Source organism: Zerene cesonia, chromosome 22 (genome assembly GCF_012273895.1).
Source record: "Zerene cesonia ecotype Mississippi chromosome 22, Zerene_cesonia_1.1, whole genome shotgun sequence".
Taxonomy (NCBI): domain Eukaryota; kingdom Metazoa; phylum Arthropoda; class Insecta; order Lepidoptera; family Pieridae; genus Zerene; species Zerene cesonia.
In genome coordinates, this window is record NC_052123.1 from 466614 (window position 1) to 485606 (window position 18993).

The following is an 18993-nucleotide window of genomic DNA, read 5'->3' on the forward strand; positions in this document are numbered from 1 at the left end:
CATAAGCGTAGATACAACAAAATATTACAAGATATGATGGTTCAATGTATACTTGCTGTAGGCATTTTGTCAAACGTCAAGCATTCGTAATCAACGTTACTAGTCGTGAAGTTCCTATATAGCCATGTTAATTGTTGTGTTACTTTAGTTTACGTCTAGCTAATATGTATATAAATATATCGTAAGCATATTTTGAACAAAATTACTTATTACCAAAAATTAATAGACTGTGTAGCATACATGGAATGCGAATAAATGTAAATTAAAGTTTAAAGACTACCCGTCTTATACTACAGGTATATACACTTGTGGTATTCTTGTGTATGTAAGATCGGCAATGATCTATAGTTGTTTCATAAAATAATTGTTTATCTTTATTGTTCATGGAAACTTCTTGAGTTGTCTGTGCATTTATTAATTATATTTGACAGATGGAGTATAGTAATCTGACGTTTCCACTTTTCACTGGAGCTTGGGAGGTTTCTACCGACGGAAAAATTATTTTAGGATAGTTAAAGTATCAATTTACTTTTTTATTATTCATATTGTGGTATATTTCGAGTTTTGTGTACAAAATAAAAAAGGTAAAATCTTTAAAAACAAATTTAATTGGTAGTACACCCAAAAATATGATATTATTCTATGCGTTTATCTGTTGGATATTGAAAATGGCGTCCGTCAGCGTTGACATTTGCGTTACCGCAATGACGTTTTCTAAAGTGGAGGCAAAATTTTAAGCGTTTCTACCTACCAACAGATGTAATTACTATTGTCCATAAAATATATTTTATTCACATTATAATGTTGCATTTTTTATGATAGGTGGATGCGAAGTATGATCACAATATGGAATTTCAAACAAAAACCGTAAGAGAGTTAAAGACCTATTCGCGATCTACAAAGCTTCGGCAAAATTCTGAAGGTTTACCTGTACTTGAAAACTCTGATGAACCTTTAACAACAAAAGACGCAATACGGTTTCTCCTGAATGGAACGTTAAGGTTGCGGGTTTGCAGATATTGTTTAAATAAAACTAGCGATTTAAATGAATTGGACGAAGTGTTAGTATTAGCGGGAAAAAGTGGGTTATACGAGGTCACTGTAAAGGATATAATCGCTAGCTTCCACCCATTCAAGGTAAAACTTTAAATTACATTAAATATGATGGCAATAAATTAATGAATACAGTAATTTCAAACAAGTTATGTGTATAATTTATGGATCAACAGTGGAGCAATTCCATATCCATACATTTCGTTAAATGATATAAATGATAGTGTATAAAATAAAACTATGTAAATCTCTATATACTTAACATGTGAAGGGCTTTTATATAAAAAAAAAAAGTTATAAAATTATTTCACCATGGGCAAAGTCTGGGCAGACCACTCCTATATATCTATATCAATATATCTATACTAATATTATTAAGAGGAAACATATTTTGTATGTTTCCTCTTTCACATTTTTCGATTTCAAAAATTCTTTCACCATTAGAAAGCTGCACTGAATGATATGTTCGATTGATCCTCCCTCGATCAAACCAGAGTGAACAGCTGGTAAATAAAACAGTACATAATCAAAACATTAATAGCAAAGTATCTACACAATAGACTGCTTTCTTCCATCAAAGATAACTGATTTAAGTAAATACACCACTGACTACTGTATACAAAATTTTGTACTTAAAGTCTTTCACGTCTCTGGCCTATATTTACATTTATGAGCTAATGGTTGTTAGATAAAATGTTGTTATATTTAGTACTTCATTGATTCTTCCCTTTTATTCAAACCATATTTTCTCATTACAGGTTGCATATGACCCCAATTTTCCTAATAAAATATGCAAAAAATGCCTAGACAAGGCTTTAGCCTGCTACCTCTTCACACAACAGTGTGAACAATCTGAACGAGCATTGCGTAATTATTTTGAAGATATAGATGAGAAGTTCCATAAGCTTGACCCCTTGGAACCTGTTAAAAAGAGAGGAAAACGAAAATTAAAACCAAACTACAATGTTTTGTATGCAGAGCACTTAAATATCATAGATTATGCTGAACCTATAATGAATATAGTCAATTTAAATACAATACCGCTAGAAATTATGCAAGAAAATGAACTAGAATGTTCTAAATGCTGGAAGATTCTTCCGGATAAGTTTTCCCTGGCCAACCATGAGAAATCTCATCCAAAAACAATGTGGTACCATTGTAAGTTATGCGGCAAGTCATTTGTCAAGTATTTCCAACTAAAGAAGCATAAACGTCTTGTTCATAGTCGATTTGACGAAATAGCAAAGCCTGAGATTGGATTCACTTGTCAGCAATGCGGTATTCATATTAAATTATTAGATGAACATCTGCGGCACATAGAGAAGCATAAGTTCAAGAATTCTTTGGACAATTTGATAAAACGAAACACATCAAATATGTGTTCCATATGCTTTAGCGACAATGAAGATTTGACAGGATTGAATGAAACCATGAGTTTTCATGGTGGTCATCCAGGTTTGACGGGAGAGAGAAGTATATATAGCATGGTGTCTTCTGTATTTCCAGATGTAAGTAAATTACCAATAGTATTTTAGTATTTCATATAAAAATGTGTAAATTGTTGGTTTTGTTCCTATTATAAGTTCAATTTAAAATCTCACATTACCAACACCAACTTGCATGATACTGCAATCTGGCATTAAATATTACATACTTTTGAAGTCATAATGTTTGGTAGTTATTGCATAAATATTCATTATCTAGCACTTATCAGAGATACTCTTTAGTGATACAATTATTGTTTATAAATTTGATGAAGTGTGTAATTTTCTAGCATAAAAAATACAAGTATCAAGAATTATTGATACCAACAAACGTTTCGCTTTTGCGCCTAATGAAACGAAAATCTACATCAGACATTTTTCCGGCAAAGAAAATGAAATATAACACAGATGTTAAAGCATTTGTCAACATTAATTTTGCTGATGTAAAGAGATTTTTGTTTTCTGAACCAGATGTTATGAATATCTTGACTTTGAATTGTAAAGATGCAATATGCAAAGAACAGTGTACTGAGACTAAGTTAAGCATCACAGAATATAAACCAGATAAAATTATTAGTGAACATATTGAAGTAAATGGCAATAATAATAAAGAAACAGCAGATTCTAATTCAGACTGTAATGAAGATAGAATTGAAATGAAACAAATACAAACAAATTCTTCAATGTCTGAAGAAAATGGCATGGAGAAGAAAAAAAATCCAAAATTAACTGAAAGCGATGATAATATTTGGGCTAAATGTAAAATTTGTTGGATTTTCAAGAAAGCAAATTGTGTTTCATGTAAAGAATTATGCAGTGAAAATGATTTATCACACAATACTCAAGAGGATCCCAAAATAACCTATGATAATAAAAATATGGAGAAAAACTGCAACATTTGTTATATGTTTCAAGAAGTTGGTTATTGCAATTTTTGTAAGAACATCCCAAATACACTGGTAGATACCCAAACATGCGTTATAGATGACAAAAATAAAGAAGTTAATAAAAAATTATCTAAATGGCAATGTGAAATATGTTTGTCAGAGAATTTAAATAGAGAAACATGTATTTGTTGTGATGAAACATATACAACAAATGAGAACTTAAAAATAACATTCAATTCTCTAACAAACACTAACTCAGACTTTCTCACAGTACTCAAGAATAAATCATATGAAAATAATGACACAGTAAACTCGGACAATAATGTAGAAGATGCAAACATAGTTGACAATTTACAAACAGTTGAAAAAGATATTCAAGTAAATTGCAATAAATTTATCATTGAAAATAATAATGATACTCTTATGGAGGTTGAAATAATAGAATCGAATTGTGTTCCAACTGTAGAATTTATGGATTTTGAAGAGGACAATGAGAACATTGTTTTTGTAAATACTCCAAAAGAAACTGTCAATGAAGATATTACCATAGTTGAAGATATTAATGACATAGACATTCATAAAAGTGTTACTACTGAATCATTCGCGTTTAAAATTGGTGTGGGGAGAAATGATAAACGTAAAAGGCCATTAAGAAGATTGGCTGCACTACGAAAATAAAAACTAAAAATTTAATATGTACATTAATTTTAGTACTTCATTATTTTAGTATTTAAAGTGTGTTATTACAATATTTATATATTAACATTAATTTAACATTAGAAGTTGCACTAAGAGTTTTACAACTTAATAAAATTTAGTTATTTAAAATATTTTGTCTAAATACTGTGACAAGTGAACTTTGAAATATTAGCAACTATCTGCGCCCCGCGGTTTCACCCGCGTAACTCCGTATGCCGTAGGAATATCGGGATAAAAAGTTTGTTGTAAGTTGCCTATATGTTATTCCAGAAGTCCAGCTGTCTACATACCAAATTTCATTGCAATCGGTTAAGTAGATTTGTGTGAAAGAGTAACAAACACACACATCCTTACAAACTTTCACATTTATAATATTAGTAGGATAGGATAGTAGGATGTGCACAAACATGTATTACATTTTAAACATATGGCTCTATATATCATTTATTCCTAAATGATGAACATTCACTTGACTACCGCTTTTTAAATTTTTTATTTAAACGATTTTATTTTTTTGTTGCAGATTACATTAGCTTCCTACACTGGAACCAAAATTTGCAAACATTGCCTTAGTAAATTGACTACAACATACATATTTTTGCTATCAGTTAAAAATATAAGAAATAGACTAAATACTTGTATAAGCTTAATCTTAGGTGATTTAGATAATGTTGAAGAAGACAAAAATATTATTATCGAAATAGGCCAAGATGCCATTCTCCCTAGTTTTGAGTATGAAGACATAGACCTAATTAAAGATGAGGACATGAAAGTAGATGTTTTGGAAGATGAATTTAGGGTTTCAGACAGTGAATCTATAAAAAGTGAGCATCTCATGAAGGAGGAAGATGACAGTGATTCTGTGTTAAGTGAAATGATAAGTTCCCCAGATGAAATTGAATTTGAGAATCCTGCTAAGAATGCAACTAAAACATATGCTAAAAGAAATGCAGTTAATGGTTATCAATCTTACATGGACTGTGAATATTTGGATGATGTTTGCAGTGAGTTTCTCACTTTCAGGAAGCGAACAAAAAGCAAGAAAAATTGCCTCTTCACATGCCCACTTTGTCATAAGCATTTCGTGTCAGATTATTTTTTGAATAAACACATTTTAAAGCATAGATTTGAAACAGTAAAGTGTAAATATTGTACAAGAACATTTAAATCTAAATTTCATTTGTTTGAACATGTTAAAGTGGTTCATTTGATTAAAACAGAGGTGTTTGGCGAGTGTGATGTATGTGGTCGTAATTATATAGATGCAGTAAAATTAAATAAACATATCAAACGGCATCACGATACACAATGTCTGCTTTGTGACAAGTTTTTCAAGACGCAAGTACACCATGATAGGCACATGCAAAGACACATAATGAAATTCAAAAAGAGTAACCGGGAAGAAACCTTAACTTGCAGCTTTTGCGAGAAGGCGTGTATAAACGAAAATGATCTCTCACTGCATGTGAATAAAGTTCATTTATTGATGAAACCATACAATTGTGACATGTGCGAGAAACAATTTTACACTGAGTATAATTTAAATTGTCATAAACGGTTACATACTATGTTTTCTAAGGAAGAATGCAATTTTTGCAGTAGAGTTTTTAAATGTAGAAAGAATTTGGTTGTGCATTTACGGAAGCACATTAATATAAAGCCACATTATTGTCCAGTTTGTTCGAAATCATTTTATTCAGAGTCAAGTATGAAACGTCATATGAAAATGTACCATGGGGGTCGATTTTGCTGTAGGTTGTGCCGAACGGTAGTAGATAGTAATACAGATTTGAAAAATCATATTAAAGTGGCGCATAGTTGTATGTAGCATTCGCTAATATAACCAAAGTTTGAGTTTTTATAAAGTGGATGTTATCTTTAATTCAGCATTGGTCTTAGACTGCTAAAGATAGATATAATAGGCCTGAAATTTAGGTCTTCATTATAGTACTTCATATCCCTATAGACACAAAGATGAGTAGTTGTAATTTTAAAACATCATGTAACATCCAAATTTTATATTATTAAAAATAACATGAATTCTTAAATGTAGAAAATGTTTATAACCTGGTAATTTGTCATGAATGATTTCATATACCATTCAGTGGCTTATATAACACTCATAAAATGATTAAAATATATGCACAACTTATTATTGCCTGATATATATCTTAAATTATCATTTATATAATATTTGGTTCATGATTCAAAGTGATTCATAAATATTTATATATTGTATTATGATGCCTTGAGTGAAAAAGGGAATGCAATAAATTTACAATTATTTATAGTCACATTATATGCATAATGTTAATTTAATATAGAAGAGTAAATATGAACTATATTAAAAAATAAAAAAGCACACAATATACCAAAATTATTTTTGGAAAAATAATTTGTATTCAATATTCTAATTGAAGATATATTGGTATAAAATTAGTTGTATTAACATGATTTCATTAATTATAATAAGGCCTAATTTTGATATATTTTTATTTTTGTTTAAAATTATATAGATTTGTAGGTATATTATAGTTGTGTGCTCTGCGCAGCGACGTATGAAATATAGAAATAAAATTATTTGTAATATCCATGTTTTATTGTTTATCTTTGTACACCATGTTAAGATAATTGATAGATACTAAAGGGAGAGAGTTTGAGGAGCTTTGGAGGTATGTTTCGCTGTTAAATTAGCATTATATATCCTGAAATACATTTAGGATGTGGTAATCGAGCACGCTTCGGCACGAATTGGGCCAGCTCGCACCGGGGAAGTACCACACACCCACAGAAGACCGGCGTGAAACAGCATACTGCTGTGTTTCGTTCGGTGAGCGGGGGAGCCGGAGGCCCATATCCTTTTCCTTACCCTTCCCAGTCCTTTCCTTTATTCCTCTCGCCAATCCTTTCTAAATCCCTTCCCAAAAAGTCGGCAATCCATTCGTAGAGGCGTAAGGTCCTCAATGGACCGTATGCCTCTCAAAATTCATGGTCATGGGCGGTGGTAGCGCTTACCATCAGGCGTCCCACCAGCTCCATTGCCGACTGTGAAAAAAGGCTTTAGATCGCCATCAGACCAAAAGATTTTCAGTATGTTAGTCTGGACACTTTAAGACTCTTACTCCTTATTTCAAACAGCATCAAAAATATTTGTAGGGGTAGCATTAAAAAAATTGGTAGGAATAGGGTCTCTATTGAGTAATTAAACGGTGAGGATGCCAGTGTGTTTATTGGTCCATTATTAGCTAGGCACCATATGAACGCAATCGTCCCTGTATATAATTGTTCCCGGATGGGCATAGTGAGAGGTGTTCCAACTGACATTTCTATGGATGAATTTGTTGCTAATTTGGAAATACCTACGGACTTTGGTTATATCTTAAAGGCTCGTAGGTTAAATAGAAAACACCGCACCTCAGAGAGTACTGAATGGATTCCCACCAACCCCTTAGTCCTTACTATTCAAGACCAGATGCTTCTTGATAGGATCTTTCTTTTCAAATCATCATTAAATGTATAGCTCTATAAACTGTCAATAATCCAGTGTTTAAAGAGCTGCAGATTTGGCCACGTAAAGAATCAATGTAGATCGAACCCACGATGTTTCAAGTGTGCGAAAGATCACTTTGGTGATCAGTGTGAAGTGAGTGAATCAATTAGCCTTATCCGGAGCTATCCCACCTTCCCCTTCTTTCTCTCTTTATCTCTATATCCTTCTCCTTCTCCATCCCCTTCGTTTAACAACGACTCCAATGTATTATGTAGTTTCTTGCCTTTTTTTTATACGACATTCTGAGAATGTATAATGACACTGAATTATCGCCTAACGTGCGATTTGTTCTAACTAAAATCTTTGATAAAGTTCAAGTAAACAATGGCTCCAATGAATTTGATTCAATGGAATGCCAGGAGCTTGCATCAGAAAAAGCCTGAACTAATTAAAATTGACAGGCGTAATTCATTCGAAAAATGTAGTAAGGAAGTGCGAAAAATGTGTTAATGTTCTACGTGCTTTGCCCGGGGTCAGGTGGGGTGCTCATCCCTAATTTTTGCCTAAAACTTTTTTATGAGGCCATAGTTCGAAGTCATTTTGAACATGGATAATTTTTATTACAATCATGCAATAAATCCTGTAATACAAGCTGGGATAAAGTTCAAGCAAAATGTCTGCGCATGTTGTAGGTGGGGATCCTCCCCTCAAAATAAGAAAGCAATACCTTTGTGACAGATTCTTATGTAAAATTATACAAATCTCTAATCACCCACTTATTTCTAAGCTTCATTCCCTACGTAATTTAGTTGGGCATAACAGCTCCCATCCTTTATTAAATTCTCTTTCCTATTTTTTAAACCTTCTCCCGCTTTCCAAATTACCTGTAATCCACTTTTTACACTCTCTTTCAAGCAAATGTTTTTTGCCCTAATATTCATTATCTTGGTATGAGGAAACAATCTGGTGCTAATGAAATCTTCAATAGAACATAGCTGAAGAGTTCCAGGGATGGTCAACCGTTTTTACGGATGCTTTCAAGGTATCTGATGTGGATAATGTGGGCATCGCAGACTGGGTACCAATATTTTCTTTAATGCTATGCCGCAAATGCCATTTAACATCTTCTTATACTGGAGAGTCCTTAGCTATTTTAGAAGCTGTTTCATATATTCTGTCTCATGTCTTGAATAACTCTTTAATATGTTCCGACTCCCAAAGTTGCCTCTTTAGCATCTAACCTATTCCGCTCCTAATTTGTCGGATGAGACTAGATCACTCCTGTATTCCTGTTCATTTGGCAAAGATTCCGGTAAGGAATAGCACCTTGTGTGAATATGGCATAGATGAAGGTACATTAAACCAAATCTTTCTTAACTGTCCTAATCATTTCCCTGTATCATTCCCTTCCACCAGATATCCCTAGACTCAAAAACATGAACATCCTTTTGTCAATTTTAAATATTCCTTTGATTGAAGATCTAACAAATTTAATTGCGATTGATAAACTAAAATTATAACATGTTTTTTTTTTATTTTTAGTCTGTGTTGACTTTAATTCTCACATTACTTAATATTCGTCTTAATTAACACTACTCATCTCTATGTTGTGTATCTTTATGTATGGTGTTTGTCTTTTTTTGTTATATGTATTATATATCATGGGTATATCTGCGATTTGATTGATATCGGTATTTTATAGTTAACTTTTACTTTGTTTCTGAACGTGTATAATGTTTCCAACGTGACAGCAAGTGGAATTGAATTTGTTTTTTAATTCTTTCAAACTTTTTCGAAACTACCTAGCAAAGTATTTACTATTATAATTAAATGACTTTTATAAAATTAAATCAAATAATTATTTGAACTTTGATAAAGAAATGGAGAACTAATAACATAGAATACAAAACATACACTGTTCATGTTCCAGATTTAAAATGTACTGGTTGGCGTAAAAAATTGTATAATAAAATAGTCGAAAATGAAAAACCTACAGGAACTTATTTATTTGTTAATCGATACAAAAATATCAAAGTTAACATGTTTTATGTGTTTCAAAAAACACGAAAAAATTATGAATATTTGTGAATATGTTCATATTGATTGTGGATGGTTTGCTACCACATTGAGTTTAAAAGCTTTAACAGATTACATTTTTCCCCTGCAAGTGAGTCTAACTGTTATTCTAACATTATTGTACTTTTACTTCCACCTATCATAATTAATTTTCTATTTATTATTAGACACAAATACATAAATGTGTAGAATGAAGCCGGCATAGAATGAGACAGAAATGTACATACTATTTTATGTTATCGGTCTCTCCTCTTTATTAAACAAATAAACTTTGTAATTATCCTACCCATGTTATGTATTATATTCATGTCATTCTTTTGTTGATTTACTGAAGATTCACTTCTATTGTGTGTGAATCGCAAAAACACTTTTTTTTGTAAGAAGTTCGAAAATTGTTGAGTGTAGATACTATCGCTACCAGATTTATTTTTTAATTAAAATGTTTATTTCAGAATATGATACTCACACAAGCTTGTAATCCTTGCATAGATATGCTTATAAGTACTTACATTACAATAAGAAAAAAGGAATATGTGGAAAAATATCTGACTCTTCTAATAAATAAGATTAATGAACAATTATTATTCAGGCCTATACCCAATCAGAAATTATATATTGAGACTGAATTGAAAAACAACTTTAAAGTTAAATGTAGTGAAGGTCCTGTAAATATTGACAATATTCAAGATTTTAATGAATCAAATGAAATAGAAGAAGGAGCAAGTTGCCCTAAATGTTATAAATATATACAGAAAAATCAATTAAAATCTCACATGCGGCTACACAAGCATAGGCAAAGAAAGACTTATAGTTGTGATATTTGTGACTATAAAACTAAATGTAAAACAACATTAGAGGGCCATAAAAATAATAAACATTATCAAAAACGACCACACAAATGCAGCACTTGTGAGAAAAGTTTTTACACTAAAAGTGCCCTAGCCGAACATATTAAAACACACAGACAAACAAAAGATATTATTTGTGAGATATGTGGAGATAGTTTTTATCATAGCAAAAGTTTGAAAGATCATTTAAAACTACATTTAAATGATAAAACATATGAATGTTACGTTTGTAACCATAGATTTGTAAATCTTAGTAGAGTAAATAATCATATGAAACAAAAACATGGTGAGAAGAAAGAGTTCTGTGTTGTCTGTGGTAAGAGGTTTGTATTTAAAAAAGATATGAGAAGGCACATGAAGTTAGTGCATAAGCAAATGGATTTAAATGTGGAATCAATTCAAAATAGTACGTGCAATAAAACTGTATCAGAATTGCATCAATAATTATATAGGTGTGGTGTAGTGTACAGTGAAGATTGGTTTTTATTTATTCAAGTATGTCCAGAAAGAAAGAAACTAAAAAAAAGATATAAAAGATGATTGATTTAAGTATAAAAAGATTAACAGAACTTTTCCTTTTAATCTTGCAGCGATTCTGTACTACAAAATACCTTAGTTTTAAACTAGTAACATGAAATAATCACTATTTTATTAATAAATCATGTTAAATTTGTCTTATTTATCTTCCTCCTGTTTCATTGAAATGACCACTGCACGAGTTCAACCTTATTTCAACCAGTTTAGTAATTATAATTCTTTAACACAAATTGACCTGCAAACTATTTTTGCGGAATGAAATTGTATGACACTCCATGCCATATCCATCAGTACTTCACCTGATGCAGCAGCATAGTGGCATCGAAATAAATAAAAAAGAATTCTAAACTCATTGAGATAAGATTCAAAGTAATCAAATATGTACTTTGTCATGAGTCAACACCTTAAGGAAATTATTTAATCCTGGATTCTAATCAGGTTAATCTATAGGAGTCAGATACATGCAAAAATACAGGTAAAACCGTAAATGCTTGTTAAAAAGAAACACTATATTCTATAAAAAATATATTTATTTGCAAACTCTTATACAAAAATAAGTAAGTACATTAAATAGGTTTACATAATATCATATGGATATCCATAAATTATACAAGGCAGTGAACTTGAGTATTTTAGATTGAGTCATTAATAAGTCACTTTGATTGCAATGGAAATGAAATATGAATTTTAGAAGCATAACTTTTCGAACTTCTATATAGCATTTTTATTCTATTACAACAGAAAAAAAAAATTGCGACTAGTCTGTCTAGTTACATATTTCTTTTCTATTATTTGACAGTGATTAAATTAAGCATATGTACTTGAAATAAACATATTATTGATACAAATATAATGAAAGCTTTTTGGGATAATAAATTTGGAGAGACTGGATATCTAATTTACTTTAATTACCTATTGCTATTTCTTATAAGTATCTAATAACTTGTTTGGTAACTTAGAGTAATATATCATATCGTTCATTAAAATCGTTCGGACATTGCTTCTTTATTTTTTATTTATATTTTGAAATTTTATGATTGCTCGAAAATTCTCTAGATATAAAATAAATATATTCTGTAAAATTATCGAGTTGAATATAGCAGTTTTGTATTTTTTCATTTTTCTCAATCAAGCTAAAAGCTCAATTACAAAACGATTATTTTATTGAAAGGCATAGTCAATGCTAGGAAACAATCTGTAGGATATTTTCCCGCTAATTTTTCCCGCGCTGTCAGTTGTCACGTGAACAATGATACGTTTCAATGAGGTTTATTTATGGGATATACACATTTTTTACACGTATACTGCTAGTAAACAATAAAATTATTGTAAAATATGGATTCCTATTTACAGCATGGATGTTTTCAACGTATCACAATTTATCGGTGGATTTATTTAATAATGGTAACCGCCGCCTTGGCTTGGTGGTGCGTATGCTCGGTGGTTGCCATTAGCAAATCCTGTAGGTTGGTCGGGATACCTCGCTTCTCCTTCATAAGATACCTGAAATAAGCAGAAGAATAGACGACTACATTTACAATAGTCCACAAATATGTACCTGTTACAAGATCAAAATTATAGCTAAATCGGTTGACATGTCACATATATACAAACTTTGATACAAAAAACAATACCCATGTATATATTTTTTGCTTATTTTAGAATTGAGTTAAGTTTTAAGTAGCCTAGGAATAGTAATTGAAGTCTATCTCTAAATCTAAAAAAAAGAAAAAAAAAATATTAAGAAATCTGAGGCGATTGAATTGAATCTCGATACTATCGAGATAAAAAATATTAATTTAATTCTAGCTTACTAGCACTTTAAATCGCATAATTAGCTTTCCGATCGGCATGTCCTGTGCGAATCTCTGACAGCTGACGTGCAGTAATAGTATAGTCTTCTTTTTGTCTATAATAGCCCTTCCTGGCCAAACGGAGGACTCTGTCAACCGGTCTTAAAGAAAAAAAAGGAAAAAAAGAGGCAATTACCTCAGCATTGAAACCATTCTTCCAATCAGCGGTATACTTGACAATCTGCGTGCGGCCATCAGGCAACGCGACGCGGTACTCGCCGCGGGTGATGTCACCATCAGAGATCGCGTTGTGGCTGTAGTTGTTGTCGTCTTCATTCACTGTGTACGCGAAGTCGAACGGCATGCCAGGCTCGTGGTGGTGATGGTGGTCATGGTGGTCATGGTGGTCGTGGTGTTCGTGATGCTGGAATTATAAACATAGTTTTAACAACGCTTTAATGATAGAATTATCTGGACTGTCTAACTCCTGTCCAGAGTATACTTACGTAAGGAAATTATTTAATCTTGACGATCCTTATCAGGACAATAATCATTAAATTATTGTATTGTCACCGATCCTTGATAAGTATACAAAGTATAATTAAATTTTTCCTTCTAAGCGGTAAAAATCGAGTTTTAAGAAGTTATTTACATACATCCTAACATAGAGGTGAAGCTTATTTAAAAGCACGTTCGAGTTCAGTTTCGTTTTTAATTCGTGTTGAAATAGAACAAAGTTAAAACTATAGATGGCGCTTTAATAAATCTTGCCGCGCCATGTATTTGAGTATTGACGAAAAAATAAAGAAAAAAATCCAGTATCTATTATCTGTAATGAAAACACTATAACAATAAACATAAATACAAACGGTATATAGACATTATTTTCTTGTGTTTATCTATTACATACGGATAAATTTATTACTGTAAGGCAAACCAGATGCATCACCTCACCCTAGATGCCCGCACGCATGATAAATAGACGGAATAAGGAAATTGGCCCAAGTTTTCTTTATTGAAAAACCTTCTTATAAAAACTTAGTTTGTGATGAATAAATATTTGATTGTGATAAATTAGTTACAAATTTACATCATATATCGTTCTGAATTATGTAAATTAGTTTGCCCGTCTGTCATCACCTAAATACCTAACCTTTATTCATTTTTAAACCGTGTGTAGCCAGGTCATACAAGTTGTTCAATTTTATTCCCATAACCCATAAGGGACGCGGATTTTCACTTTACTAAATAAATTTTATCGTCGTATTGTTAAAATGTTCATTTGCTTTTTATTATAGCAACGTTCAATAAAATATAATGTTATAGTGAAATATAAATTTATATCGCGCTCGTTTCACAATTTCGCGAGATGCAATGTTATTTTATTATTTTGTAAATAAATAACGTTATAAAATGACTTTACGTGTGTTGTGTTTGATTGTAAGTGAGTAATATCATTGCATCTTTAAATTTGTAGTTAATAAATTTTTATAAGACGAATCCGGAAGTATATTTTCGTAGTTTCGATTCTTACTGAGATGAATTTTTATTGTTTGTTTTCGAATAATAAATTTTGATGCAAATTAATGGAAAGTTCTGTTTGGAATGATGGTCATTTAAAAATGTATTCTCTGAACCGGGTAGATTATTTTAAGAGATATGGTGTACACTTTATAATCAAACTTTTTTACCAAATAATATAGCAATACATCATAGTACAGGTTTTAATATGTAAGGTTGCTGCTGTATTGGGTTTAAAAAATATTGATTGTAACGAAAGACCTCTATCGAAAGAGAGAGAGATGTTTGTATAGGCAAATAAAACACATAAATTGATGTTTTTCAGATAACAACATGGCTGCCACACTATGTTGATATGAATAATCATTTAGGTAAATAGAAAGACATTTATTTTTAGTTCATAAATAACATATTTAGAGAAGTATTCTTTTAAACAAGTATTATCGAAATTAACCATTTCGATAATTAATTACGTCTTTTTTCGTCTTCGTTAGCTACTTTTTTTTAAATGTAAAGGTTGAATGATATCTGTCTATGCAATAGACACCTTGGGACTCATCCAAAAATAAAAATGTTACTATCCTTTTGTTTACAGATCCGGAATATGGTAACGTAAATGTCTTAGTTTCTATTATATTAGCTACTATAATAAAATGAACAAATAAATCTTATTGCAATTGAAATGAGCTTAATAGGTACTCAACTTATTTAAATCTTTGAATAATTAAATAATTTATATGTGGTAGTCGAGCACGCTTCGGCACGAATTGGGCCATTCGGCACCAGTCAAGTACCACACCCTCAAAGAAAACTTGCGTGAAAGAATAGCTTGCTATTGTGCTTCGTACGGTGATAGGGGAGTCGGAGGCCCATATCCTTTTCCTTACCCTTCCCAGTCCTTCCTTTATTCCTCTCATCAATCCTTTCTTAATCCTTTCCCAATTTAAATTCGGAAATCCATTTGTAGAGGCGTAAGGTCTGCAATTGATCTTATGCCTTACAAATGTTCTTGGGCGGTGGTAGCGCTTACCATCAGGCGTCCCACCAGCTACATTGCCGACTGTGACATAAAAAAAATTAAAATGATTCTTTCGCTGCTCTTTCAAGTAAATATTTTATAAACCGGACGAAGCCGGGGCAAGTGGCTAGCTAGTGGCTAGGACAAGGAATACTACTACTAATATCGATAAAAATGCGAAGTTTTGGGGATGGATGCATATATGTATGTTAACTACTTCACGCGAAAACCTAAATTTAGTTTTCAATTCTATAGTATTCAAATGCTTTATAAATGAGAAATTTTAAATAATGGATTATTTAAATATTTAACATATGATCTAATGAAACGTTGTTGGAAGCACAATACAGTGTTAAAATAAATACATAAAGAATTCGTCTTTTCAAGAATTCTGCAGGTGAATCCGCGCGGCACAACTAGTAATAAATATTTTTAGGGCAAATCAATCGTCGAACTCGATATTGCAATGGTTTATACTTTATAGTAAACTAGCTGCGCCCCGCGGTTTCACCTGCGTAAGTCCGTATCCCGGAATATCGGGATTAAAAGTTACGTATATGTTATTTCAGTTGTCCAGCTATCTACGTACCAAACTTCACTGCAATCGGTTCAGTAGTTTTTGCGTGAAAGAGCAACAAACATACACATATCCTTATAAACTTTCGCATTTATAATATAAGTAGGAATAGGATTTATAATATTAGTAGAATATAGGATAACTATTGGTATTTCCCATTAAATGATATGATTATATGTTCTTTTTACCTATTCACAGATAACAGAGTTAAGATGTTAAATATGGGTACACATTTTTTATTTTGTTTCATAATATATTACATTATTTATATTTTTTATGATTAGTTATAACAGTTTATTATTTTTAGAGTATGGAGAGCGACTATCGAGTAAGTGTTTTGTTAGAATTTTGGACGATTTTATTAAATAACTGACTTATATAAAAAAAATTAACTATTATTATTTACAGGCTTTGAGAACGGTGAGTGGAATTACGGAGAAGCAAGAAAGAATTGTAGGTTTTTAATGCTTTATTAACTAATAAAGAGTTTCTTATAAGGTGCCCATTTTTTGACCCTGTGGGAATCGTCAGAATCTGTTCTCATGAATAAGTAAAAATAATTTTAATATTTAAATATTACTACGTTTATATAAAGTTAACGATTCAATTCGAAAAGAGTCTTAAATCCAAAATCTGGATGCTTTTTAAGGTGTGTCGTGTGTTTATAATATCTAAAACAGTTTATCCATTCGTTAAGAAACGGATGGACTTATTTCGATGCAATTTATTTGAGCACGTATTGCAGGGGGTCAGCATCCACGTATGTTACTTTTTTATATACATCACTTTTTGCTTACCAATTTTTAGAAAAAATGTTCATTCCTCATAAAAACCATGTTTATATTTTTTCAGTTCGAAATAAGCCATGGAGGCCCATGAAATTATCATTATCAAAAAGCAAAATGGAGTCTACGTTATACTCAACGAGATGTACAACCAAGCAACCTATTAAATGTAGGTTATTTACTATATAATACCTATATTGTTATTAAACAAAACATAAGTAAATCAATAAATAAATAAAGATTTGTGGAGAAATGTTTAAAGACAAAAAAGTTTCGTCACAAGGCGGATTCGAACGCGCGTGATTTGCCGAACAGTGGCAACGCCTAACCTCGCCGTCACCTCTCATATTTCATTTTCCCACGAGGTCGAAGAAATTCCCCTGACAATTACATGTTTTACTGACAATAAAACTAGCCAATATAACTATCTATCTATCTCCAGATACAAAAATCATATTATAAAATCATTCACATGCGCTGTGAAAAGATGTAAATAAAAAACACAGTTTTCTGTTCGAAACTTCCATATTAGAAAGCATAATATTCTTTTTCAAGCGTTTTACTAATTTATCTTTGAAAAATACAATATTTGACGTTTGTTTCCTATTTGCAGTGGACCAGGATTATAAACCAGGTAAGTGGATTAAAAAAATCCTTTAATTAGCTTTTAAATTGAAAATTTGTTATTTATTTATCCGATTGAATTGATTGATTGTGTTTTAGATACCAATGAAGGTACAGTATTGAGACATCTTATAACTTAGTTCTTTTTAAATATTCTATGCTTATAAACATTTTATTCAAGTAAAAGTAATCCAATTTTTATAGAAAAAACACAATGCATACATACATTTAATAAAATATTTGTTTTGTTTCTAATTTCTGATTTTCCAGAATTAAACAACAAGAAAAACTCTGGAAAGGAAAATGTAAAAGGCAGTTCAGGTGTGTAGTTTGTTTAACATTAGATTATAAAAATTTATTTTGTTTCGTGACAGTCTTAGTGTGATGATTCTGTATGACCGAAATTTTATTAGCTGTTAATGGAGCTAATAAAATTAATTATAAAGGAAATAATAATTATACAAAAATATAAATTAATTATAAAGGAAATAAAAGAACTTTGAAATACTAGTGATCCGCACCGGATTCGTCCGTGGTACGCGTATACCCACGCGTTAGTAAATTGCTCATTAGATGTTAAAAGGCGGCTATTATTTATAATCAATAAACAATTGTAAAAAATCTACGCTAATAATATATTCCTGAAGGGTATATTTGTTTGAACGCGCTTTTATCAGAAACGCACCGTTAAATATTGTATTAGCTTATGGAGTATATATGTATAGCGATATCGGGGCGAATCACGCGACTAGCGTTGTATGTAATATGCTATATGAATTAATAAGCTTAGATTTTATTTCTTTTATTTATTTAAAGTAACGTTTTTATTATAAATATAGATCTATCATTAATAATTGGGATATAATAATGGTCGTATGTATTATATGTGTTTTAAATAAATATTTAAGAAAAGATTAATTAGTATGTTTGGTACAGGTGAAAGTGAATTCCACCAAGATGATCCAACACCACAAAACGAAGGTACTTCATATTTTAGAAATAGGAACGAAAAAATAACCGTTTTTTTCGATTTATTCTTTATTGTGAAAATCAACGTTTTTTTAGTTATTCCGTCACTAGGCATTTCAGTATCTATTATTTAATTGTAACACAGATAATTCATTCTATTTGTTCTTTGTAAAAGCGGCCAACTGAGCTGGTGGTCGCCTGATGGTAGCTATTACCACCGCCCATGATCACAGACGTAGGGCCGCTGGATGCATTGCCCGCTTTTAAGGAGTAAAAGATAAAGAAAACATCGACGGCTGGAAAAAAGGAATGGACTGTGAAGGGTGAGAAAAGGGATACGGTCATCCTCTATGTTATTGTATATTATACCCTTATTTCCTTACAAAACCAGCCCCGCGATATCACTCGTTATTCATTCATCTGTTAATATTCTGACCAATTTGGTTCCTTTTAATTAGTTTTTGTGTGCAAGACAACTAAAGATACTATAAATTAAATGAATATAAACTTTATTATATTAACTAATATTGATTTTTTTTTTCTTTAGAGGAAAATCCGCAAGAACCAAACACGGAACAACCTTCTCTGGGTAAATTTCTGATAAATAATCTAACCTAAGTAATAAATAATAA

General features: G+C 31.2%; 3 protein-coding genes across 4 annotated transcripts in view; 2 read left to right on the top strand and 1 right to left on the bottom strand.

Moving 5' to 3' along the window:
• Positions 1 to 448: 448 nt before the first annotated feature.
• On the top strand, positions 449 to 6713 carry LOC119836020 (zinc finger protein 184-like). 2 transcript variants are annotated; one of them, XM_038361185.1, is made up of 4 exons: positions 449 to 584; positions 823 to 1137; positions 1812 to 2561; positions 4647 to 6713. In XM_038361185.1, exons 2-4 carry the CDS (start codon positions 847 to 849, stop codon positions 5949 to 5951), a joined length of 2346 nt encoding a protein of 781 aa, XP_038217113.1. In that variant the 5' UTR covers positions 449 to 584; positions 823 to 846; the 3' UTR covers positions 5952 to 6713. The 2 variants fall into 2 exon arrangements, with proteins under 2 accessions (XP_038217113.1, XP_038217114.1); XM_038361186.1 differs by lacking the exons at positions 449 to 584; positions 4647 to 6713 and adding an exon at positions 2828 to 4396 and having other exon boundaries at positions 646 to 1137.
• Positions 6714 to 9429: 2716 nt separating this feature from the next.
• On the top strand, positions 9430 to 10991 carry LOC119836019 (zinc finger protein Xfin-like). The gene is made up of 2 exons (XM_038361184.1): positions 9430 to 9780; positions 10142 to 10991. Exons 1-2 carry the CDS (start codon positions 9595 to 9597, stop codon positions 10979 to 10981), a joined length of 1026 nt encoding a protein of 341 aa, XP_038217112.1. The 5' UTR covers positions 9430 to 9594; the 3' UTR covers positions 10982 to 10991.
• A 1346-nt stretch (positions 10992 to 12337) lies between these two features.
• The window catches only part of LOC119836064 (endocuticle structural glycoprotein SgAbd-1), a 34050-nt gene continuing 27394 nt past the window's right edge, over positions 12338 to 18993 (bottom strand). The window contains exons 5-6 of the mRNA XM_038361278.1: positions 13064 to 13291; positions 12338 to 12577 (exon numbers count right to left, since the gene is read on the bottom strand). Coding sequence (XP_038217206.1) covers positions 12470 to 12577; positions 13064 to 13291 — 336 coding nt within the window. The 3' untranslated portion in view covers positions 12338 to 12469. The remainder of the gene's footprint in view (positions 12578 to 13063; positions 13292 to 18993) is intronic.

Coding starts and splice junctions, on each gene's coding strand:
- LOC119836019 (XM_038361184.1), top strand. CDS start 9,595: ATGAAAAACCTACAGGAACTTATTTATTTGTTAATCGATACAAAAATA. Junction 9,781..10,141: donor ATTACATTTTTCCCCTGCAA/GTGAGTCTAACT, acceptor TGTTTATTTCAG/AATATGATACTCACACAAGC.
- LOC119836020 (XM_038361185.1), top strand. CDS start 847: ATGGAATTTCAAACAAAAACCGTAAGAGAGTTAAAGACCTATTCGCGA. Junction 1,138..1,811: donor CTAGCTTCCACCCATTCAAG/GTAAAACTTTAA, acceptor TTCTCATTACAG/GTTGCATATGACCCCAATTT. Junction 2,562..4,646: donor TGTCTTCTGTATTTCCAGAT/GTAAGTAAATTA, acceptor TTTTTGTTGCAG/ATTACATTAGCTTCCTACAC.